We start from the raw sequence: 26,428 nt of genomic DNA on the forward strand, positions 1-26,428 counted from the left end.
CACCAACCACTTGAAAAAAATTTTTAACCAAAAAAAAAAAAAACACCAAAAAAAACCCAACCCATCAACCACTGAATCAAAAGTTCCTGAGAATCGTCCCTGAATTGGTGATCTTTGCTGATCTCAGATATGGTGGTAGATGAGCCACAGAAAGTTCATACACATTTTTCAGGTTTCTGACTAGATTAAAATACCCTGAGCTAATGGTGACCCAGGACATACTTGTGGCTTTCATCACAGAACCATTTCACATACAGACTCTTAAGACCAACGGAATATCAAGAAGATACTGAACAAAAAGGCATCTCTCTCTTTTTCAAAAGTAAGTTTAAGAATTCCTCAATGCAACCTTCAAATAATCAAACATAATTGGCAGTTCTCTAACACAGAAGGCTTAAAAAAGTCACCAACAAAACTTACTATAACATGTATCTGAGGACCCTTTGATTATTAAATATCTAGAAGTAGAAATAATATCTTATGCCCAGTAGATTTATTTTCAAAAAACACTCTTCTGAAAACTGAAGAAAAATGACAGCATTCATTTAGAAAGTTATAAACATCAAGAGAAAAAAAAAAAATATCATTTCATGCAATACTGAAAAGGAAGAGATAAAAAAAATCATTTGCAGATGACATGATTATATACCAAGAAAACCCAAAGGAAACCTCTGAAAAACAGTGGAACTAACAGAGCTGAGTAAAACAACAAAACACAAAATAAACATGTAAAAATCTACAGAAACAAGCAGCAATGATAAAAATTCATCCTCATCCTTAATTAACAATTATTTTTTAAAAGAAGTCTCAAAATAGCATCATTGACAAATAAAAAGCAGGTCATAAAAATTTTTAAACTACAATACTTTACAAAGAGATTTTTATTTTTTACAAAAGGCTTAAATGATACTAGAATATCCTATGTTTCTGGATTTAAAAAAATACAAACTTTTTGAAAAGAATATTTTAATAGTATTGAAAGAAAACTTTTTGCTAAATATAAAACTTAATATTTTAAACTTCCCTTTTTTATATCATCTGTATTTTTTCACATTTTCATTAATGATCAGGTGTTATTTTACAATGTAAAAATACAACAGTATTAGAATTAATGGTAAAAATATCAAAAGTCTTCAAACTCAAAACATCTTTGAGTTTTGAGGCTGTATTTTAATCAATTTTCCAGTTTTCTTAAGCCCCTAAATATGTGTGAACTGAGTTATTAATATTAGAAATGAGTTTAACAAGACTGAGCAGCAGACACAGAGAAACACGAAAAATCTGACGGTTTCATTTCTTTCCCTTCCTTTAGTCTCAAGATCAATTTAATTTGAAGCTTTAAAATAAAAAACAGGTGTTACAACAGGATCAGGACGAGTCACTGGCCTCAGAGGTGAGAGGCCCAATGGAAGTGGAAACCAGTTAGAGGCTCTCACACGTGAGCCAAATGCCCCCAAACAAACAGCAGGAAGGGCTGGCAAATACATTCGTTTCAAAAGTAAATATTAACTTAATGAGCTTGGTGACCGGAAAACCGATACTGCTCTCTTGAGATTTTTCACTTCCCTGCTCCTTCTCATCAAAAAAAGAAAAGAAAATACTAAGAAGGCACACATCCTTTTACTTCTCAGCCCACTGACAAGTACCAGAGAAAAATCTAAAAGTCACTCTCGGGACGTCCCTGGTGGTCCAGTGGCTAAGACCTCCAAGCTCCCAATCCAGGGTCTCGGGTTCCATTCCTGGTCAGGGAACTGGATCTCACACGCAGCAACTGCGACCTGGTGCAGACAATTAAATTAAATACAAAAAAATAAAAGTCACTCCTTACATCTGGGTACTCAAAACGTCCCAACTTGATCAGTGGTAAGAGCAGAAAGACCAAGTACATCAAATAATACACATGCCGCAACTAGTCCATGAAACACAGCAGGGAGCATAAGGAAGCTCAGGTCTTCTTTTTAGGGGGTATAATTCTGTTGATCAGTTGCGGAACAGGGGTCAGTCATCACAAGGCATCTGTCTCACCCGCCTGCAACCCTACCCTTACCCACACCAGTCACGCAGCAGAGAGAATCATGTCTGCCCCGGTGGGAGGAGGCACAAGCAGCCACAAAGGTTACTAAATGGACGAGACCCCGAGCCGGGGCTGGGCAAGAGCTCAGGGGCTGCCAGTTAGACCACCTGCTTCAGAGAAGAAGGAGCGGAGGGTCCCCACCAAGATCAAGCAGTTTCAGGAAAAAAAGGAAACCCAATGATACTGGACGCACAGGAAGAAGGGAGGAAAGAAGGAAAGACGGAGGGAGGGAAGGAAGGAGAAAAGAGAGAAAGGAAGGAAGAAAGGGGGAGGGAAGGAGGCAGAAATGGTCTCTTTTCTCAGCACCCATCCTACTAATAAAAAGGAATATGAAGCATTCAGTATCTCTCGCCATGCCCACCTACAAGACTTTTTTTTCTTACTAAGATCTGTTGAAAAGATCTGCCTGTTTCCTCTTTATTTATAGCCTTCACAAACATTCCAGTTGTCACAGTATGAAATAAAAATGAAGGTAGAGTCACTTCACATGCACAAGCTAATAATCCCACGTGTATACATAGCCAGAACTTGGAGAAAAGAAATGAATTTATCATCTGACACTTTCTGTTCAATATTAACTATTTACCTTATTTGAGGAAGGCAATGTACACCCTCTGAAAGGTGTTCTGACACTGTTTTCTGAACACACCAGTTAAAACATACACCAGCATCACCCTCATAATGTCTCCCAGCTCCAACCAACCTACTGGCAGGCTGTTTGGCAATCCAGGGTACCTCACGCAACAGATAACCTTCCATACCCTTCACTGGGGCAGTGCCTTAATGTCTAACTGGAAATTTGTATTAAATGATCAAGGATCAAGCTTATGTCTCAAACCATTCCACCTAGTCCCCATCTATATCCAGATAAAAAATGGCAATCCTAGCACAGTTTTAACAAAAGCATGAAACTAAAATGTAAAGTTATTTAGACAAGAGACCTCCTGGATCTCACACTAACCAACCATATTCTCTTCACAAGTGATTTCAACTGCCATGAACTGCACCTTTGTAAGAATGTGGGGTCCTTTCTCCATCTATCTGCAACACACCACACCACAGTCCCTTTGTATTGCTTCCCCCTTCTCCTAGAAGGGCTTTCCTCATAGCTCAGTTGGTAAAGAGTCCACCTGCAATGCAGGAGACCCCAGTTTGGTTCCTGGGTTGGGAAGATCCCCTGGAGAAGGGATAGGCTACCCACTCCAATATTCTTGGGCTTCCCTGTGGCTCAGCTGGTAAAGAATCCGCCTGCAATGCGGGAGACCTGGGTTTGATCCCTGGGTTGGGAAGATCCCCTGGAGAAGGGAACGGTTACCCACTCCAGTATTCTGGCCTGGAGAATTCTAAGGACTGTATAGTTCATGGGGTCACAAAGAGTTGAACATGACTGAGCGACTTTCACTTTAACTTTCATTTCTCCTAGAAAGCAGCCTAGAAAAATGACAAGCACACACCGGCGTCAGACAATCTTGTACTTACAGATTAACTGAGTTTCTAGCTAAGGGGCTTTCAGCAAGTCACAACGTCAATGAACTTCAACTTCCATATTAACCTTTCATTGTTTTCCCTTTTTTCTGACGTTTCCCCCATATAGAGAACACATATGTTCTACAAAGCTGAGATCATACTTATATACAATGGCTGCTTTCACTTAACATGGTCATTTTTATTTTTTAGTATTTCATTAATTTTCTGCAATGAGCATCCTTACTTTCCTCACAGAAATATTAAAACTATTCAGTGATGAATACATAATTGTGATAAAAAGGGAAAACTGTGAACCAGAAAAAAAATGTCCAGGGTTACTTCAATATGCTGTGTTGCCTGAGAAAAACACATTCAAGTGAGAGAAAAATGTGTGTGTTTATGTGTGTGTGTGTTTCTGTGTGTGTGTGTTTCTGTGTTTCTGTGTGTGTGTGTGTGTGTTTCTGTGTGTGTGTGTGTGGTGTGTGTGTGTGTGTGTTTCTGTGTGTGTGTGGTGTGTGTGTGTGTATCTGTGTGTGGTGTGTGTGTGTGTTTCTGTGTGTGTGTGTTTCTGTGTGTGTGTGTTTCTGTGTGTGTGGTGTGTGTGTGTGTTTCTGTGTGTGTGTGTTTCTGTGTGTGTGTGTGTGTGGTGTGTGTGTGTTTCTGTGTGTGTGTGTGTGTGGTGTGTGTGTGTTTCTGTGTGTGTGTGTGTGTGGTGTGTGTGTTTCTGTGTGTGTATGGTGTGTGTGTGTGTGTGTGTATGTGTGTGTTTCTGTGTGTGTGTGTTTCTGTGTGTGTGTATATGTGTGTGTGTTTCTGTGTGTGTGTATGTGTGTGTGTGTATGTGTGTGTTTCTGTCTGTGTGTGGTGTGTGTGTAGAGAAAGAAAATGTTAGTCACTCAGTTGTGTTCAACCCTCGGCAATCCATGGACTGTAGCCCACCAGGCTCCGCTGTCCATAGGCTTTTCCAGGCAATATATTGGAGTGGGTTGCCATTATGGCAATGGGTTGCCATTTTCTGCTCCAGGAGATCTTCCCAACCCAGGGATCGAACCCACATCTCCTACATCTCCTGCATTTACAGGCAGATTCTTTACCCACTGAGCCATCGGGGAAGCCACATATATATGTGTATTGTGTATATATGTATATATAAATGTATATATATACATTTATACATGGATATGCCAATGGAGGAGATGTAAGAGATGTGGGCGATCCCTGGGCCAGGAACATCCCCTGGAGGAGAGCATGGCAACCCACTCCAGTATTCTTGCCTGGAGAATCCCATGGACAGAGTCTGGCAGGATACAGTCAATGGGGTCACACAGAGTCAGACACGACTGAAGTGACTTAGCACGCATGCACACACACACACACACACACACACACACATATAATATCATAATAAGGGAAAGAAAAGGAACATTGTGGATACTAAAAGTGAATCACCCATAATTATGGTCACCTAATTAATGCCTTTCATACAGGTTTTAACATTTTTATCTTCTAATAAGTCTAGCAAGGGTAACGTAAAGGTAGACTTGTGTATCTTGCAAAGTACATGTCTATCTTTTCCTTTTATGGGACAAAGCACTTTTTTGTTGTTCATGTAACACATCATTTAGGTAAAGTAATGCAAATCTCCTGGAGAGAGTTCTGAGCTCAATTAGGGCATCTGGGAACAGGCCATATGTTACCAAGTCTTCTGCATACCTGAACCCCAATACCTAATGACCCAAGGATGCTCATTCATAAAATTAAATAGTCTGCCTTTTAGGAGAAGAGAATCAAGCACTCCAGAACATTCTCCATCATATTCACCTGAAGACAATATAAGGAGAGCTATACAGCTGAAGAAGATTTAAAATAAATGATCAGGGGCTTCTCTAGCGGTCCAGTGGTTAAGACTCCATATTTCCTCCCAAAGGCGCGGGTTCCATCCCTGATCAGGAAATTAAGATCCCACATGCTGCACAGTGAGGTCAAATAAATAGAATTTAAAATAAATGAGCATCAATAACACAGAAGATGTAATTCATGCCCTGAGTGACTATTACTAACATACAATTTTATTTCATCAATCTTATTTCTTCTTTACCTATAATGTTTTCAATTAATGATTTTTTTATTAAAATTGAAAAAATAACCATAAGTTACTCTTACTCCTTTTTAATCTGTGGTAGATATTTCTACTTAGTCCCTTCTTTGTTAAACATTTATCACTGTCTGCACTTTTCTTGTAGCTAAAATACCTAGAAAATTAATGTGATGTTAAGAAATACACAATTGTAGAACTAGGACTCTATTTTCAGGACCCAAACTCAGAACACATGATCTAAAATCAAGAGCTGTTAAAAAAAATTCAGACTGCATGTGATTGTACCAATATCCATCTTCAACTCACTTCGAATAGTTCAGTAACAGATATTTTAGAAGAGTGGTTCTCAGACATTTCTATCATCAAACACACTTGTGGGATATGAACACTCTCAAAAACCAACCTGCCCTATACTATAGCAGCAGTATCCTCAAGGTGTGTGATCTGGGACAGGAGGACGAAACCTGTCCCAAATCTTCACTCAGGGAGCCTCTAGGAAACCTCCACCCTCCACACCATCACTGTTTCATGGAGCTGGTGCAATCCCCGTTTTTGAAAATCCTTTAGAATAGAACAAATAACACTCTGAGATAAGTAAGTTATAGTCATAGCCCAGCCTTAAGGCAAGGAACAGACTAAAGGAACATATCTCTTTGGTTTCCACTAAGACATATGTCATGGGTAATTGTTTCATACTTGGCACATTCCCACGGGCAAACTCTGGAATGAGCCAAATTCCTGGTCCTCTAACTGCAACTCAGCCCTCATCTTTCCCACTCAAGAAAATACATCAAAACACAATGGAGAGACTGACCTCAACCTGCTAGTTTTTTATAGGAAGCTATTGGCATAGCTAATATTTCAGCTGATCAGAACTCAGCTCTAACTATGTTTTGGAGGCGGAATAGGCTAGAAGGGGTAGTCCCAAACACAGAACACAAAGATACATTGTAAACATCACACTTGATAGACATCTCACAGGAGAGCATGCAGAGACTGAGAAAACACAACCCACAGATTCAAAAACACGTGGAACTGAAGACTCCAAGACCTTCCCAGACGCTCCATTCAGTTCCAAGTCTCTTTCAACACTTAAAAGTCTGATTTGCCAGGTTGGAAAAAACTATCAGTGGAAAGTCAAATAAATACTCTACCTGATACAATGGTGGCTGAGTCTACAATTACACATTGAAGCAGTTTTCCTACTTTAACTATATGGTCATAATAGCATTAAAAAAGTTTTCCCCATACATTTGATAGTCATGCATGTAAGATTTAACATCATGTAATTTAAAATTTAGAGTAGCTATTTAAAAAACTCACATATTGACTTCCCTGGTGGTCCAATAGCTAAGACTCTGCTCCTAGCGCAGGGGACCTGAGTTTGATGCCTGGTGAGGGAACTAGATCCCACATGTTGCTAGGACCCAGTGCAGCCAAATAGATAAATAAAAATAAATATTTTTTAAAAGACTTACACAAAAAGCTATTATTCTCATTATTTAAAAATCAAGCATATAATGTTGCAGTGTAAGACACTGTAATGAAGAGTATTGTCATACTTTCAGATCATAAAACTTACATAGTTTTAAGAAAATCCCCAGGCTCGTATACTGAAAAGGAAGGGAGAGAGGGAGGAAGAAGTGGAAAGAAAGGAGGAAAGGGAAAAAGGAAGGAGGGAGGGAGGGAGGAAAAGAAATGAAGGATGGCAGAAAAAAGTAAAAAGAGAAAATAAAATTTAAACTAAATAAAATATTGAAGAATAAGCAGAACCTACTTTATATTTCAGAAAATACCCTGATGTTAATAAAGACTGAAGGCAGGAGGAGAAGGGGATGACAGAGGACGAGATGCTTGGATGGCATCACCGACTCAACGGACATAAGTCTGAGCAAGCTCCGGGAGATGGTGATGGACAGGGAGGCCTGGTGTGCTGCAGTCTGTGGGGTAGCAAAGAGTCAGACACGACTGAGCAACTGAACGACGACTTTATATATTGAAAATAAAAGTTGACTCAGAAGGAAAAAGTGAGTATTCCTTCCTGAAGAGCTCCTTCAGGAAGCCTGACACGGATCCATTCTGCAGAAATCAAACGTGCAATATGAGAGGATTTTGCTGGTTCCAATTTTTGATAACTGTGCATTTTGTAAGTTTTATGACACAGAGAAGAGTCATGAGCGTTTTGGAGCGTGCGTGAGCGTTAAGTCGCTTCAGGTGTATCCAACTCTTTGCAACCCTGCAGCCCTCCCGGCTCCTCTGTCCATGGGATTCTCCGGGCAAGAAGAGTGGAGTGGGTGCCACCTGAGAATCGCCTGTGGACTGTAAAAAAAATTTTTTTTAATTAATAAATGTATCATCCTCAGAGAAGCATCATTTAGGCATCACAGCGTCCTAAAGGGCAGCACACTCCCAGTCGAGTGTAAACGAGGATTCCAGTTCTCAGAGCACCCTCACCCCTGGCTTAGTTCATTGTTCCAGCTCCATGAATAAGAGGCCACTTCAAACCTGTGTGCTGTGCTTGGTCATTCAGTCCTGTCTGACTCTTTGTGACCCCATGGACTGTAGCCCACCAGGCTCCTCTGGCCATGGTGATGCCCCAGGCAAGAATATTGGAGTGGGTTACCATGCCCTCCTCCAGCGGATCTTTCCAACCCAGGGACTGAACCCCGGTCTCCTGCAATGCAGGCAGATTCTTTACCAGCTGAGCTGCCAAGGAAGACCAACACAATCAAGCAATTTAGGGATTTGAGGATTATAAATTAGTGGCTCAAATTTCAGTCAGAAGGAAAATGGGTATAATGTGCTTCCTATAGCTGGATCCATTTTGAACCTGTTGAAGAAAATCAGAAGTACCTGGGTTGCACAGAGAGACTTCCTAAGCCAGAGGTCAGCTCCCTGCAAGTGAGTTCAAACACGCAAATGAAAGCACTGCCGGCAGGGAACACCAGCCACCTTCCAGGAGAGGCTTCCTACAGGCTAACACACCTGCTCTCAGGGTGCACAGTGCCCACACAGAGAAAGAGGGTGCTGCCCAGCACTTTCCACTTCTGTAACATTCTGTCTTTGGAGAATGAAGACTATCAAAGTGACTGACTCTCCCAAATTGTCATACGTTTTGCATTTTGGGACATGTACCTCCTCTCTGAATCTTTACAGCACTACCCAGACATTCTAGCCACTGTCTGGGACTAGATATAATTGTGGTAATTACGTCTACCATAATTAGGGAGAGGGTAAAATGTGATTAAGCATTTATAGAAAGGAAAAAGTGAAGCATAGACGAAGTTTTAAGAATCCGAAAATTTCAACGAAATTTCCAAAGAGAGAATTAAAGAGGAAATGATGTTCTTTCTCAGCCATCTAAAATGCTGAACTGGAAAGATAATGACTTACCAAAGTACTGACATCATCAGGAAAGAGTTTGTTAATTTCTACACCTCTTTTCAGGTGATAGGTTCATAGCATCCCAGGTTGGCAAACAGGGCCACGGCAAGAGGAAAACAGGATATAAAGTAATATAAAATCTTAACATAAAGAGACAGACTGAATCTGTGCCCAAGCGCAGAGCCATAAGATAACAGGAGCTGGTCAACTTGTGAACGCCAGGAGGATGATCGTGTGAGACCAACTAGACCGAGAGTCAGGTTCTGAGCATATTCAGACCTGACATGAAGCAGACATCAGTTCAGTTGCCCATCAGTACCATCAGCACAGACGCCCAAGTTCCCCAGAGAAACGTCATTGTATCTGCACATACACACACGTTTTTCCATACATTTTATTTTTTTCCGTATCCTTTTTTTAACTTTTTATTTAGTCCTGGGGTATGACCAAGTAGCAATGTGGTGACAGTTGCACCTGAACAGTGAAGGGACCCAGTCATACATACAGATGTACCCCTTCTCCCCCAAATTCCCTGCCCATCCAGGCTGCTGCATAATATTTAGCAGAGTTCCACATTCTCCCCTATACTTTAAAATCATCTCTAAATTACTTATAATACCTAATACAATGTAAATGATATGTAAATGGTTGTAACTGCAATGCAAATATTATGTGAATAGTTATAAACAGAATATAAACACTATACAAATAGTTGTCAGCATGCAACAAATTCAAGTTTCACTGTTTGGAACTTTCTGGGATTTTTTTTTCCCCTGAATATTTTCGATCCCAGGTTGGTTGAATGCATGGACACAAAAGCCATAAGGGGGAAGGCCGACTGTGAAGGCCTGCTGCACAAATCTCTGATTAGGAAAGGATCAGGGCAAGCTGATCTTGTTTCCCTGGTAGCTCAGATGGTAAAGAATCTGCCTGCAACGTGGGAGACCTGGGTTCGATCCCGGGTTGGGAAGATCCCCTGGAGAAGGGAATGGCAACCCATTCCAGTACTTCTGCCTGGAGAATCCCATGGACAGAGGAGCCTAGTGGACTACAGTCCACAGGGTTGCAAAGAGTCAGACACGACTGAGTGCAACAACAACATAACAAGGAAGATGCCTTGGGAAGGCTGGGGTGGAGGAGTGAGAAATGGAACAGTAAGATCAATGAAAGGGCTACTGGCATAAAATAAGTAAAAGTGATACAGTCCTGAACAAAAGTGGCGGCGGCTGGAATGGTAATAAAGACATTAAAATAAGAGATGACTGTCTGATATGGTGGAAAGGTAGGTGAGAGGTGGATGATGAATGGCCTTCAAAGTCAAGCTAGCAGTTCGGACTTGAACCTGCAGTTGACATGCAGCTTTTAAAGCGTTAAGCAGGATAACAGCACAATTTGTATTTCAGATCCATCATTCTATTAGAATAGGAGGCAAGCTGCAGGCAGGGATGCCAGTCAGAAGACTACTGCTGTCCAGACAAGGGAGTCTGAATGCTTACCTCGGCAGTGGGAAAGGACGGAACATGAGGGAACAAGGACCTACCCAAAGCATGGATGCGGGGCTTAGAGGAATGTACAGGATGGTGCCACATTTCTGCCTTCAAAAGTCATGTGGCTGTGAAAGCCAACCACTGAGATGGGAAGGAGAAAGCACGCATGTACAGAGAATACAGAAAGCAGTAACACAGGTGATCCTTGAACACTGAGGGGTGCCAACCCCAGCTCAGCCAAAAATTTGAGTATAGGGCTTCGCTGGTCATCCAGTGGTTGAGAATCCACCTGATAATGCAGGGAACATGGGTTCGATCCCGCTCTGGAAAGATGACCCCATGCCGAGAAGCAATGAAGCCTGTGCTCAAAGAACTGAGCCCGTGGCCCAGAGTCTGCGCTCGCAACTACACAGACCATGCGCCTACAGCCTGCGCTAACAACTAGTGAGCCCGTGGGCCCAGAGCCTGCACTCACATCTACTGAGCCCGTGGTCCAGAGTCTGCGCTCACAACTACACAGACCGTGCGCCTACAGCCTGTGCTCACAACTACTGAGCCCGTGTGCCTACAGCCTGTGCTCACAACTACTGAGCCCGTCCACCCACAGCCTGCACTCACAACTACTGAGCCCGTGTGCCTACAGCCTGTGCTCACAATTACTGAGCCCGTGTGCCTACAGCCTGAGCTCACAACTACTGAGCCTGTGCACCTACAACCTGCACTCACAACTACTGAGCCCGTGCACCTGTGCCTGCACTCACAACTCCTGAGCCCGTGCACCTATGCCTGCACTCACAACTACTGAGCCCGTGCACCTATGCCTGCGCTCACAACTACTGAGCCCGTGCACCTATGCCTGCGCTCACAACTACTGAGCCCGTGCACCTATGCCTGCGCTCACAACTCCTGAGCCCGTGCACCTATGCCTGCGCTCACAACTCCTGAGCCCGTGCGCCCACAGCCTGCGCTCACAACTACTGAGCCCGTGTGCCTACAGCCTGTGCTCACAGCTACTGAGCCCGTCTGCCTACAGCCTGTGCTCACAACTACTGAGCCCGTCCACCCACAGCCTGCACTCACAACTACTGAGCCCGTGTGCCTACAGCCTGTGCTCACAACTACTGAGCCCGTCCACCCACAGCCTGCACTCACAACTACTGAGCCCGTGTGCCTACAGCCTGTGCTCACAATTACTGAGCCCGTGTGCCTACAGCCTGTGCTCACAATTACTGAGCCCGTGTGCCTACAGCCTGAGCTCACAACTACTGAGCCTGTGCACCTACAACCTGCACTCACAACTACTGAGCCCGTGCACCTGTGCCTGCACTCACAACTACTGAGCCCGTGCACCTATGCCTGCGCTCACAACTACTGAGCCCGTGCACCTGTGCCTGCACTCACAACTACTGAGCCCGTGCACCTATGCCTGTGCTCACAACTACTGAGCCCGTCCACCCACAGCCTGCACTCACAACTACTGAGCCCGTGTGCCTACAGCCTGTGCTCACAATTACTGAGCCCGTGTGCCTACAGCCTGAGCTCACAACTACTGAGCCTGTGCACCTACAACCTGCACTCACAACTACTGAGCCCGTGCACCTGTGCCTGCACTCACAACTACTGAGCCCGTGCACCTATGCCTGAGCTCACAACTACTGAGCCCGTGCACCTATGCCTGCGCTCACAACTACTGAGCCCGTGCACCTATGCCTGCGCTCACAACTACTGAGCCCGTGCACCTATGCCTGCGCTCACAACTCCTGAGCCCGTGCACCTATGCCTGCGCTCACAACTCCTGAGCCCGTGCACCTATGCCTGCGCTCACAACTCCTGAGCCCGTGCACCTATGCCTGCGCTCACAACTACTGAGCCCGTGCACCTATGCCTGCGCTCACAACTACTGAGCCCGTGCACCTATGCCTGCGCTCACAACTACTGAGCCCGTGCACCTATGCCTGCGCTCACAACTACTGAGCCCGTGCACCTATGCCTGCGCTCACAACTACTGAGCCCGTGCACCTATGCCTGCGCTCACAACTACTGAGCCCGTGCACCTAGAGCCTGCACTCACAACTACTGAGCCCGTGCACCTATGCCTGCACTCACAACTACTGAGCCCGTGCACCTATGCCTGCACTCACAACTACTGAGCCCGTGCACCTATGCCTGCGCTCACAACTACTGAGCCCGTGCACCTATGCCTGCGCTCACAACTACTGAGCCCGTGCACCTATGCCTGCGCTCACAACTACTGAGCCCGTGCACCTATGCCTGCGCTCACAACTCCTGAGCCCGTGCACCTATGCCTGCGCTCACAACTCCTGAGCCCGTGCACCTATGCCTGCGCTCACAACTCCTGAGCCCGTGCACCTATGCCTGCGCTCACAACTACTGAGCCCGTGCACCCAGAGCCTGCACTCACAACTACTGAGCCCGTGTGCCTACAGCCTGAGCTCACAACTACTGAGCCCGTCCACCCACAGCCTGCACTCACAACTACTGAGCCTGTGTGCCTACAGCCTGTGCTCACAACTACTGAGCCCGTGTGCCTACAGCCTGAGCTCACAACTACTGAGCCCGTCCACCCACAGCCTGCACTCACAACTACTGAGCCCGTGCACCCACAGCCTGCACTCACAACTACTGAGCCCGTGAGCCTACAGCCTGCGCTCACAACTACTGAGCCCGTGCGCCCACAGCCTGCGCTCACAACTACTGAGCCCGTGAGCCTAGAGCCTGCGCTCACAACTACTGAGCCCGTGAGCCTAGAGCCTGCGCTCACAACTACTGAGCCCGTGAGCCTACAGCCTGTGCTCACAACTACTGAGCCCGTGAGCCTAGAGCCTGCGCTCACAACTACTGAGCCCGTGAGCCTAGAGCCTGCGCTCACAACTACTGAGCCCGTGCGCCCACAGCCTGCGCTCACAACTACTGAGCCCGTGCGCCCACAGCCTGCGCTCACAACTACTGAGCCCGTGCGCCCACAGCCTGCACTCACAACTACTGAGCCCGTGAGCCTAGAGCCTGCACTCACAACTACTGAGCCCGTGAGCCTAGAGCCTGCGCTCACAACTACTGAGCCCGTGCGCCCACAGCCTGCGCTCACAACTACTGAGCCCGTGCGCCCACAGCCTGCGCTCACAACTACTGAGCCCGTGAGCCTAGAGCCTGCACTCACAACTACTGAGCCCGTGCGCCCTAGAGCCTGCGCTCACAATCTACTGAGCCCGTGCAGCCTAGAGCCTGCGCTCACAACTACTGAGCCCGTGAGCCTAGAGCCTGCGCTCACAACTACTGAGCCCGTGCGCCCACAGCCTGCGCTCACAACTACTGAGCCCGTGAGCCTAGAGCCTGCACTCACAACTACTGAGCCCGTGCGCCCACAGCCTGCACTCACAACTACTGAGCCCGTGCGCCCACAGCCTGCGCTCACAACTACTGAGCCCGTGAGCCTAGAGCCTGCGCTCACAACTACTGAGCCCGTGAGCCTAGAGCCTGCGCTCACAACTACTGAGCCCGTGCGCCCACAGCCTGCGCTCACAACTACTGAGCCCGTGCGCCTACAGCCTGCGCTCACAACTACTGAGCCCGTGCGCCCACAGCCTGCGCTCACAACTACTGAGCCCGTGCGCCTACAGCCTGCGCTCACAACTACTGAGCCCGTGCGCCTACAGCCTGCGCTCACAACTACTGAGCCCGTGCGCCTACAGCCTGCGCTCACAACTACTGAGCCCGTGCACCCAGAGCCTGCGCTCACAACTACTGAGCCCGTGCGCCTACAGTCTGCACTCTCAACTACTGAGCCCGTGCACCTATGCCTGCACTCACAACTACTGAGCCCGTGCACCTACAGCCCGTGCTCCACAACTAGAGGATCCACCGCAGTAAGAACCCGGGCCTAGCCCCCTCCTCAACTTAGAGGAAGCCCACATGCAGCAATGAAGATCCAGCACAGCCAAAAACAGATAAATACATAAATCTTAAAAAGAATAAATCTGAGTATAACTTTATAATCAGCCCTTTATATCCACAATTATGCACCCACAGATTCAACCGACTGTATTTGCTTTAAAAACAATCCATACGTGAGCCAACCCCTGTGGTTCAAACCCATGTCATTAGAAGGCCAACTGTATTTCGATGCACTGAAATCCAGGTGACTACAAGATGTAGAAGCAGAAACATCCAATGGGCAGCTGGATAGACTTAGCCATGCTCAGAGCCTCTGCTGAAACACCTATATAAAAGGGAAGAGACAGGAATCACAGATAAGGAAGTAAAGATTCATGGTTTTCTCAGGGTATATGATCAGTAGTGGGACCGTTGGGTCACATGGTAGTTTTATCTTTGGTTTATTAAGGAACCTCCATACTCTTCTGCATAGTGATTATATCAATTTACATTCCTACCAACCGTGCAAGAGGATGGATGAACCGAGAGTCTGTCATACAGAGTGAAGTAAGGCAGAAAGAGAAAAACAAATATTAACGGAGGTATGTGGCATCTAGAAAAACGGTACTGATGAGCCCGTTTGCAGGGCAAGAATAGAGATGCAAACACAGAGAATGGACCTGTGGACACAGAGTGGGAAGGAGAGGGTGGACACGTCAAGAGCAGCGCTAACGTATATACACTACCAAGTATAAAAGAGACGGCTGGTGGGCAGCTGCCGCGCAGCACCGGGGCCTCCGCCTGGCGCTCTGTGCTGACCTGATGAGCTGGGATGGGGGGCCTAGGGGAGGGGGTATATGTGTACACACAGCTGACTCACACTGTGGAAGAGCAGAAACTAACACAGCATTGTAAAGCAGTTACACTCCAATTTAAAGTTTAAAAATAAAATAAATTATACAAATAAAAGAAAGAATCAATTACACAAGCTTCTGGAGTGGACAGAAGGAGAAGGAATCATGAGGAAAGAAGGAGCAACCAGAAGAGGAGAAAAAGACATATCTTCCTTTCAGTTAGAGAAAAACAGGAAGTATGATTGTAGTGAATAATGTACACGTGTAGGCAAGGGGCTAACACCTAATGTTGTTAAGGGTTCTAAGAGCATGAAGGTTATTATCAGTTGACTTGTATCTACCAAAAATTCCTATGTTTAAGTCTTAAGTTACCCCAGTACCTATGAATGTGATCTTACTTGGAAACAGGGTCACTGCAGATATAATTAGTTAAATTAAAATGAATTTGTAGCAGTAGTCATTTATGATTCTAAGAGCTGGACCATAAAGAAAGTTGAGTGCTGAAAAATGGATGCTTTCAAATTGTGGTGCTGGAGAAGACTCTTGAGAGTCCCTCGGACAGCAAGGAGATCTAATCAGTCAACCCTAAAGGAAATCAACCCTGAATGTTCATTGAAAGGACTGATGCTGAAGCTGAAGCTCCAATACTTTGGCCACCTGATGTGAAGAGCTGACTCACTGGAAAAGACCCTGATGCTGGGAAAGACTGAAGGCAAGAGGAGAAGGGGGCAGCAGAGGATGAGATGGGCAGATAGCATCACCATCTCAATGGACATGAATCTGAGAACAGTGAAGGACAGGGAAGCCTGGCATGCTGCAGTTAGAGGGTCACAAGGAGTCGGACAGGACTTAGCGACTGAACAACAAACCAGAGCAGAGAGTGAGTGAGGCCCTAATTAGAGTGAGCCCCTAATTCAATATGACTGATGGCCTTATAAAAAAAGGTGGGGGGATTTGGACACACACTCACTGAGGGAAGATGATGTGAAAACACATGGAGAAGAGGACCATCTACAAGTTAAGGGAGGATGCCTGGAAGAGATGCTTCCTTCACAGCCCACAGAAGGAACCAAAGCTGCCAACACTCTGACTTCAGACTTCTGATCTTCAGAACTGTGAGACAATAAAATGACTGTTGTTTAAGCCACCGACTTTGTGGGTGTTTTTCTATGGAAACCCTAGCAAACTAATAGAGAGGGAAAGTCAAGTAGAAAAGGAAGGAGGGGTGGATGAGGGTGCTTCGAAGGTTTGAGGGGAGTGGAAATGTTTCAGCAGGAAACAGGTCAGCCACACAGTGCAAGACTGTGCACTGTTGCCTCGGGTTCCAGCAAAAGAACGGAGACGATAGATTTATTTACAGAGTGGTTTCCTCAAGCAGCTTTGGCAGCCACTGGGTAAGAGAGGAAAAGACGCCAGGTCAAAATCGAGAGCTGGCAGAGGAGATTACAAGCAAAGTACAAAGGGGTAAGGCCACTGAGGATACTGTCAGGGAGCGATACACCATGCACAAACAGCAAGGAAACAGAGAAGGGAGGACGGGCTGTGGGCTGGGAGAAGGGGGCAGGCAGGCAGAGGAGGGGTCCTCTGCAAACTGGAAGCCAGCACAGAAGAGACACAAGGACTACAGCCTCGGCAAGAGGGCTAAGGAACCACTGTTACCAAAATTTAGCATTTCAGATGAGGAAGTCAGGGAAGCCTGAGGCTGCAACACTGTATACAACACATACATCATTCACAAGACACTGAGCTCCGGTAATGAAGACAGTTAGGGTGAAAAAAGAACACAAAGGCTTCTGCCACCCTCAAGGGATGGCAAAGAATCACCAGGAATATCTCCAAAATGTTTGTACCTAACCCCTAGACTCTGGTTCACATTAAAAAATCACTGCCATATTTATCATCTTGGGTATTAGAGTTATATCTTTATACAAAATAACGAAAGAGGGACAAGAACTGGAAACTGAGATCAATGACCAATGTCCCATCTAGCTCCCAATCTGGGCTGAATTCATGGATGTGGAACCCCAGATATAGAGAAATAACTATAAAGTTGACATGGATTTTTGACTGTGTGGGGGTTGAGAGTCCCTAACACTGGAATTGTGAGTATAGAGGGAGTGTACCTCAACATAATAAAAAGCATATACAACAAGTTAAAGCTATCATGCTCAATGGTGAAAGCTTTATCTCTAAAATCAAGAACAAGAAAAGGACAGCCCTTTTCACCACTCTTAACAAAGTACTGAAAGTCCTAGCCAGAGCAATTAGGCAAGAAAAAGAAATAAAAAGCATTAATGGAAAGGAAGTAAACCTGTCACTATTTGCAGATGACATAATACTAGATACGGAAAACTAAAGATTCCACCAAAAAACTGTTAGAAGTAATAAACAAAGACTTCCCTGGAGGTCCAATGGTTAAGAATCAGCCTGCCAATGCGGGGTGCATGGGTTCAATCCCTGGTCCAGGAGAATTCCACATGCCTCAGGGCCACTAGACTCATGTACAATGACTACTGAATCCATGGCCACAACCACCAAAACCGGAACGCCCCGTGGCACATGCTGCGCAACCAGAGAAGCCGAGGCAATACGGAGCCTGCACGCTGCAACTAGAGAACTGCAACTCGAGAAACTAACTGCCCTGCTCACTGCAACCAGAGGAAGCCGTGGCAATAAGGAGCCTGCACACTGCAAATAGAGAACTGCAACTCAAGAAACTAACTAACTGCCCTGCTCACTGCAACCAGAGGAAGCCGAGGCAATAAGGAGCCTGCACACTGCAACTAGAGAACTGCAACTCGAGAAACTAACTGCCCTGCTCACTGCAACCAGAGGAAGCCGTGGCAATAAGGAGCCTGCACACTGCAACTAGAGAACTGCAACTCGAGAAACTAACTGCCCTGCTCACTGCAACCAGAGGAAGCCGAGGCAATAAGGAGCCTGCACGCTGCAACTAGAGAACTGCAACTCGAGAAACTAACTGCCCTGTTTGCAACCAGAGGAAGCCCACAAAGCAACAAAGACCCAGCACAGCCGAAAACAAAAGTAAATAATTTTTAACAAGAAAGAATAAATAAATTCAGTAAAGTTTCAGGATGCAAAAATCAATGCCCAGAAATCTGTTTTTTCTATATAATAATGAACTATCATAAAGTCAAATTAAGAAAACAATTCACTTTACAACTTAATCAAGAATTTTAAATATCAAGGAATAAATTTAACCAAGGAAGTGATAAAAATCTGTATACTGATAACCATAGGACACTGATGAAAGAAATAAATGGAAAGATATTCCATGCTCATGACTGGAAGAAATAATAATTGTTAAAATGTCCATATCACCCAAAATAGCAAATAGAATCTAATTTCACAATTCTCACAGAAATAGTGTAAACAATTCCAAAATCTGTATAAAACCACAAAAGACCCTGAATCACCAAAGCAATCTTGAGAAAGAAGAACAAAACTGGAGGAATCATGCCCCTGATTTCAAGCTACATTAAAAAGCCACAGTAACCAAAACAGTACAGCACAAAAAGACACATAGGTACGTGGAACAAAATAGAAAGCCCAGAGACCAACTCACACATATATGGTCAGTTAACGTGCAAAGGAGCCAAGGACATACAGTGGGGAAAGGACACTCTAATAGTGTTGGGAAAACTGGGCAACTATCTGCAGAAGAGTAAAGCTACACCTCTCTATTATCCCATACACAAAAAATAACTCGGATTAAAGACTTGATTATAAGACCTGAAGCCCTAAAACTTCTAGATGAAAACACTGGCAGGAAGCTCCTTGACATCAATCTTTACAATCATTTTTGGACCTGACACCAAAAGCAAAAATAAATAGCTTCTGCACAGCAAAAGAAACCATCAGCAAGGCATATCAACAAGGCAACTGGATTACAGAAAGAACTGCAAAGGCAATCCACTGAATGGGAGAAAATATTTGCAAATAGTGTATCTGACAAGGGATTACTATCCAAAATATATAAAGATGTAACACAGTTTAATGGCACAAACCAATCCTATTTAAAAAATGAGCAGAGAATCTGAACAAATGCCAGAGAAGACATACAGATGACCACCAAATGTAATGTAGAGCCCTGTGACTACAGTTCATAATACTGTACTGCACATTTGGAAGTTTCTAAGGGAGTAAATCTTAAAAGTTCTCATCACAAGAAAAAAAAATTCTGTATCTATGTATAGAGACATATGGATAGAGACTTATTGTGGTGATTACTTTGCAGTATGTACAAACACAGAATCATCATTGAAACTAATACCATGTAGTATAATTTAATAAAGCAAGAAGGAAAGTAAAGAGGGTTAGAGGGAGAGAGGAAAGAAAAGGAAAAATAAAAAATTCTTCCAAAGAAAGCCACATTTCTTTTTCTCCTCTTCCTGTTCAAAGTCAAACATTTACACAACCTACATACATCCTCTACTTGAATAAGGGACTAGCCACCACACTCCTCTCTCTAGGCACTCTAAAGAAAGCCACTCCTTGAGATAAGGCACTCTCCAGCTCATAAACATGAGTTAGGAGTCGCCACACCTCACGAATATCTAAGAATCACACCCAACCCCCAGATTCCAAGACTCAAATCTTAATTGGATTCCAGTGAACTGTTTGAGTTCCCCAACTCCTACAGGAAAAGCGGAAGATCATGAAAGGAATTCAAGAAAATTTCTGCCATTATAACCTGAAAATGATCATACAAAAACTCAGTGACTTCTTGCTTACATAAGCACCGGTCTAGTACTCCTTTCTGATCTTGGTAAAACTGTAATTTTATGTTGACGGTTTTACAGAATTTTATGCTGCACTGACAGATAGAAAGCAACTTGAAGATCACTGTCTTACTAACTGGTTTGACAAATGAGAAAACTGAGTCCTAGGTAAAGTAAATACCTGCACAAACAGCTAGGAAGTGGCAAATGACAATCCATGTTGGCTGGTCCTGGGATGAACTTTCTCTCCATTTGCAACCTATATTCACTCATATTCAATAGATATTTTTTGAACACTAACCACATGCAAGACACAGAGGAACTACAAAACTGAACGCAGGCAGTCATTCCTTCAGGGAATCTAAAAAATGGTGGGTTTACAGTCTTAATATGCAAATCATCACATGAAGTCTTTGAAATTTTAAGGGAATATCTGAAAATAATTCTCCTCATAGACCTAATACTTACCTTTGAATTTAATCTTTTCATCCTCCTTGTAGCCCTTCAACTACAGAAGGCAGATGTCATGGTAAGAGCATCAATAATGACAGCAATGATGAAGACAAGGACAATGACAAGATGAAATATAAGACATTTGCTATGTGCCAGTGGCTATTCTGGAACCTTTATACACTTAGCTTATCTAATCCTCCCAATATGGGCTTCCCTGCTGGCTCAGATGGTAAAGAATATGCCAGCAGTGCAGGAGACCTGGGTTCGATCCCTAGGTAGGGAAGATCCCCTGGAGAAGGGAATGGCAACCCACTCCAGTGTTCTTGCCTGGAGAATCCCATGGACAGAGGAGCCTGGCAAGCTACAGTCCATGGGGTCGCAAAGAGTAGGACACGACTGAGTGACTAACACACACAATCCTCCCAATAACCTTAGGAAGGAGGTACTATCACATCTCTATTTTATAAAAGGCCTGGGGAACGGAAGTTGATTGCCCTTGAAAGGGTGGTTGATTTGGGGCTGATGTTCAAGCATGTCTTTACTAATCCTGTCTCCCAGGCTCCTGGCCCTGGGTCCTCCCCTGACTAAATGAAAATCACCTGTTCCCCCACCCCAAACCTCAGCTCCTTCATCTTTGAAAATATGAAGTCTGTCACTTGATTTCCAGTATCTCCTCAAGATGGAACATTCTGTGATTTACTGACTTAAGGTATCTACCCAATCTCTTTCCTTTAGCAGGGGAAGAAAAATGGCTTCATACAAGTTAAGGGTAGGGATTCCCTGGTGTCTCAGTTGTAAAGAATCAACCTGCCAATGCAGGAGACACAGGTTCAATCCCTGATGCCAAGGAGCAAATAAGTCCATGCAGCAAAGCCAGTGAGTGTGTGCGCAGAGTCCACCTGCCACAACTACTGAAGGCCCCGCACCCCAGAGCCTGGATTCTGCAACAAGAGACGCCCCCTCAATAAGAGGCCCCTGCACCAGAATTAGAGAAAAACTTGCGCAGCAAGGAGGACCCAGCACAGCCAAAACTTAATTAATCAATTAATTATTTTATTAAAAAAAGCTAAGGATAATTTTGCCCCAAATTACAAAATGCAGACCTTCAGCTATGCAGAGGTTTGGGGGGAAGATAGCACACGAAGTTACAGGTTTCGCTCATATATCCTTAACTTTCAGCTAGGTTCCAGCCTCAGGTGTTTTTGAAAGCTGATCTCACCACCACGTGGCAGAATAACACAATCATTAATGGTGTTTAAACCAGAAAAAAGGTTTTTTAAGTTTCTATTAAAGATTAGGTGTCATCCGTAAAAACAGTCAAAAACAGAGATTAAAAAAAAAAAAGTAGGATAGAATATATGGGCTATAGTTTGGGGGGCGGAGGTTGTTTTTGTTCGTTCTTTACACGAGAAAAGAAGCAAGGACATTCAATAGCAGATGTAATTGAATAATAGGATTTGGGAGGTTTTTCTTCTCTTTTTCCTTATTTTTTTTTTTAATGTAAACTTAAATTACCTCCATTATTAGAAGGGAGAGCTTTCTTTATACAGAAAAGGTGCTCAATATTCTCACACTGATTTCTTTCGAGAAGAAAGAAAACACTCTCCGGAAAACATCTTGGTAACACTGCAGAAATTCCAGAAAGACAGGTTTCAAGGAGAATAGCATTATGACCCACTATAGATGGGAAAGAAAAGGCTCCTTTATTGCTTCAGGTCTAGAATCACTAAATTTCACAGGCTATTTCAGGAATGTTGGCAGGGAAAGTTGCTTTGGAGTCCAGGGACACGCAGCTTTGCAGAGCTGCTTGTTGTTCAGTCCGCTCAGTCGTATCCGACTCTTTTGCGGCCTCATGGACTGTAGCCCACCAGGCTCCTCTGTCCATGGGATTCTCCAGGCGAGAATACTGAAGTGGGCTGCCATCTCCTCCTCCAGAGGATCTTCCCAAACCAGGGATCGAACCCAATTCTCCTGCATTGGCGGGAGGATTCTTTACCGCTGAGCCACCTGGGAAGCCGTGTGTAGAGCTGGACCCAGTGGGGAAAAAAGAACAGGTGCAACAGACAAAGTGTCAGACCGTGAGAGCCAAATGTCTCGGCACCTTGCAGAAATCCCGGTCTGGTGCAGGTTCTCCCTGAGTGCCCCGTCCCACACCACAGCCAGCCACATGGACAGGGGAACCTTCCATGAGCACGTGTATCCTTTCCTCTCCGAAGCACTGCAACACGGGGAGGTCAGGTAGCCTCTTTCATGGAATCAGCAACTGTTAAATCAAAGCAAACCACAACCAAACTCATCTATTCTTCCATCAGGCTACAGGATAAGTACATTGTGTAGATACATATGTGTTCATACATAAACATACTATATATATGCGTGTGTGTCTGTATGGGATAGGCTACCCACTCCAGTATTCTTGGGCTTCCCTGGCGGCTCAGACGATAAAGAATCCACCTGCAATGGCAGACCTGGGTTCGATCCCTGGGTTTGGAAGGTTCCCTGCCACAGGGCATGACAAACCACTCCAGTATTCTTGCCTAGAGAAATCCATGGACAGAGGAGCCTGGCAGGCTACAGTGCTCAGGGTTGCAAAGAGTCAGACACAGCTGAGCACATATATACATATATATACACACACACACACACACACATGGCCCCCTTTACAACGTGCATCAATGACACTGGCTTTAGATGGCAACAATGAAACACTTCACTCTACAGAGCTCTTGAGAACATTCTGGAAACGTGGTATTTGTCTGGTGATTCCCACAGATACTATCAAAAATCCAGAGACAGCACAACTGAAAAATCACATTCAGAGTGCTATTAATTACAGAGGAACCCCCTGCCTTTCTGGAAAGAGCTTTGTTGCTACTTTGCAGCAAGTAGATAAAGACAGATCTGATAGACAAAGAATAGGCAAACTAGAATAAGAGAAGACGGCACCTCCTTTGGGAGTCTGACAGTCTGTGGCGTCAGCACTGCATCACGCCCTCATTCGCAGCGGTGGAACCCGACCTGCCAACAGCTCCAGACTTGCCCTAGCACACAGGTCACACTGGGCTTCACCAGTACCACCATCATCAACAAAGTAACAAAACAAAGCTGGCAGGAGTCTTGTGTTTGCTTGTTAATTTCAAAAGACACATTTCTGTTGATTGACAACAAAATTCAATCTGAACAGTTATTTAAAATTGGAAAATACACCGTAACTAAATAAAAAGATGCCATCACTTGTTTTTTTGTTTGTTTTTCTAAGGCATTTTTTGATTGTTTGCTTCTAAGTGCAGAGTTGACACCTACAAGTTTACCTGGCAGTAATCAAACACTTCTCATGTTAGATAAAGAAATTTAACCTACCTCTTCAAAGGTGGTGTCCTCTTTCTTCAAGGCTATAAAATAAAAGGGGAAAGGAAACAATTATTGTGAAACATCTCAAAGAGGCCAAGTATCTAAGTTCTAAGAAAAAAAAAAGTAGTATGGTGTTTCCATTTCAGAAAGTAAAATTGTACCCCAACCTGAATAACAATGTTATGATACAAATATGAAAACTGCAAATGACAGAACTGCACAGCATGCATCTTTGTGAAGCACTTTCATAAATATGTAAATGAAACTACACTCCCAACTATGGAAAAGAAGTAGGCATATCTTTCCTCTATTTCTCCTTTAGTAGAAAAATGTTTTAATCAAAGTATGAAGGAATCAAAAAGGAATCTTGAAGAAATTTCCCCTTAAACTTCTGTTGTTTGCTCATCTACCATCATGCAGGGGGTGGCTCGACCTCCCAAACCAATTGTCAGAAAGATGCCGACTCTGCACAGGGCCCCGAATGAGATTTTCATACTGAGAGAAGTTTAAGTTTGATGATGAAAGATAAGAAGTGCAAAATAAGCACTGCAGAAACATAATTCAAAGATTTTCAACATAACTCTTCTAACAGGGTATCACCAAAGGAGACAATACATTTGGAGTGTTTCATAGAAACGAGCAAATACTTGAAATTTACTTGAAATATTCATATCCTCAAAACTGGCATTTAATTACTCTGAAGAGAAAGAGAAGTATTTCATGTTTAGCTGACAAACACCTAGGTCCTTAAATGCTACATTTATTTAGAATGTTTGAGATGAAAAAGAACGCACAAAGGAGCAAATGTAACTGAAATCATGAGTTGGAGAAACGTTTCAGATATACACAATCGTGCATAGGGGCTTACTGGTCTATACTCTAAAGTTCTATTCAGGCTGAACAGAGTAGAAACTAGAAAATCTTTAACACCCAGACCGGACTATTTCCTTCTTGCCACCTAAGTCTTACCAGTTCCTCCAACCTTCTGGATAAAGGGCTGGGATCTACAGGTAGAAAGAAAAGGAGGTAAGAGAAGGGGGAATTGCAGGTGTATTTTCTAAGATATAAAGAGCAGGAAGCCAGATAATCTCCTGTATACACTATTCTCAAACCCAGGACACCACAGGGGAGAATATTTTAAGACCAAGAAGTCTACCCCTTCACTGAACACTTCATTACTAAATTGACACCTTGCATTGTTTCTTTTAAACACTGAATCCCTTCCCTGAAGAGCAATTAGTGGTAACAAAAAAGACCAATTAAAGTTGTCTTTACCAAATATTTATCAGGTCACTGATGAAACTGTGACCTAAACAAGCATACAACATCTCATTATTGATTACATTCCCTGATTGTCATTAATCATTCATGTAAATAAAAACCCACAACTGTCTTCAAGGATATCATGGAATAACAAGCATATTACATTTTTCTGGATTAACAAAGGGGCATATATTAAGCCATCTAACAAAATCAGATATTCTATTCAGTCCTCTGCTCAGACCCTGCTCCCTCCAGAAGTCTTTCCATGATCTCACCAAGACTAAAATGGTATCCCTCTGATGTTTTCCAACAGAAAATGATGCTAATCTTCCTGGTAGAATTTGTCAATGCTCATTCACTGGCCTGTGTTCTCTTAAAGTCTTCGAGGGACAGGAACCGCATCACTGACTCTCAACACCAGCACACCAGCACACAAGAAGTACTCAGTAAGTATTTGTGGAATTAATGAGCTGTACTTCAAGGGCAAAAGAACAGCATCTTACCCTTTGAGATGCATTAAGTTTTGGCATATGAAAACCAGGTACTATTGTCTCTTATGAAAGAATCATAGATATAAATTCCATATCAGTTTTCAAAGTGAAGTCTTTTGAAACTGCATGGGGAAGGGGAGGATATGGTGCAATAGTTCAATTTTGCATGTGAATCTTTAACCCTACATATCTCTTTTTGACAGAATGGATTTATCAAGTGACAGCTGGACTCTAAAATTACACTTACAGAACAAAATAACAAATCCCCAATTTCAACGTAACCACAGCCTCTTCCTTTTTTTCCGTTATCTCACAAACTTCATCTTTTAAAGAAATGGTATACATAGGGTTCATCTCAAATATCACAGAGTATAAACTTCCTTTCTCAGGGAGATAATCCAAGTTAAGTGTGAAGAAATGCATTCAAACGAATATAAAGAAACATCAGTTCAACCTTAACCTCACATTAGGTATTACAGAAAGCCTTTCTCCTTCTAAGCAGTCATCTGAAAATAAAAGAAACAAGGAAAGAAAAGAGGAAATGGATTTTAATATTTAAACAATCAAGTTCCCATTTGTCTCTGTTTATGCTAATTTTTTTAAGAAGTGAGACAACTATAGTAATTCCTAGTAAGTGAACACGCTAACACTATTTAGGAAAAAACCATAAATACTCACTACTGAAATCAATGGATGACTCTGAAATTCAATTACACCCATCTTACAAAAGAACCATAGCTGTGTCACTCCCTGGCAAATGTCATAAATTAGAGTGCTATGGCTTGAAAGCCAGTGTGTTTTATTAGACCTTTTATAATAGAGTAATCTCAGATCAGCTGTATTTGAAGTGGGTAGTGACAAAGTTGGCTGATC

At 43.8% G+C, this 26,428-nt stretch overlaps 1 protein-coding gene across 1 annotated transcript in view; it reads right to left on the reverse strand.

Annotated features, from left to right (window-relative positions):
- The window catches only part of CDK14 (cyclin dependent kinase 14), a 642,874-nt gene that overhangs the window by 612,990 nt on the left and 3,456 nt on the right, over positions 1-26,428 (reverse strand). Inside the window, exon 2 of the mRNA XM_020914848.2 lies at positions 23,811-23,842. Coding sequence (XP_020770507.1) covers positions 23,811-23,842 — 32 coding nt within the window. The remainder of the gene's footprint in view (positions 1-23,810; positions 23,843-26,428) is intronic.

This window comes from Odocoileus virginianus, chromosome 1 (assembly GCF_023699985.2).
Source record: "Odocoileus virginianus isolate 20LAN1187 ecotype Illinois chromosome 1, Ovbor_1.2, whole genome shotgun sequence".
Taxonomy (NCBI): Eukaryota; Metazoa; Chordata; class Mammalia; order Artiodactyla; family Cervidae; genus Odocoileus; species Odocoileus virginianus.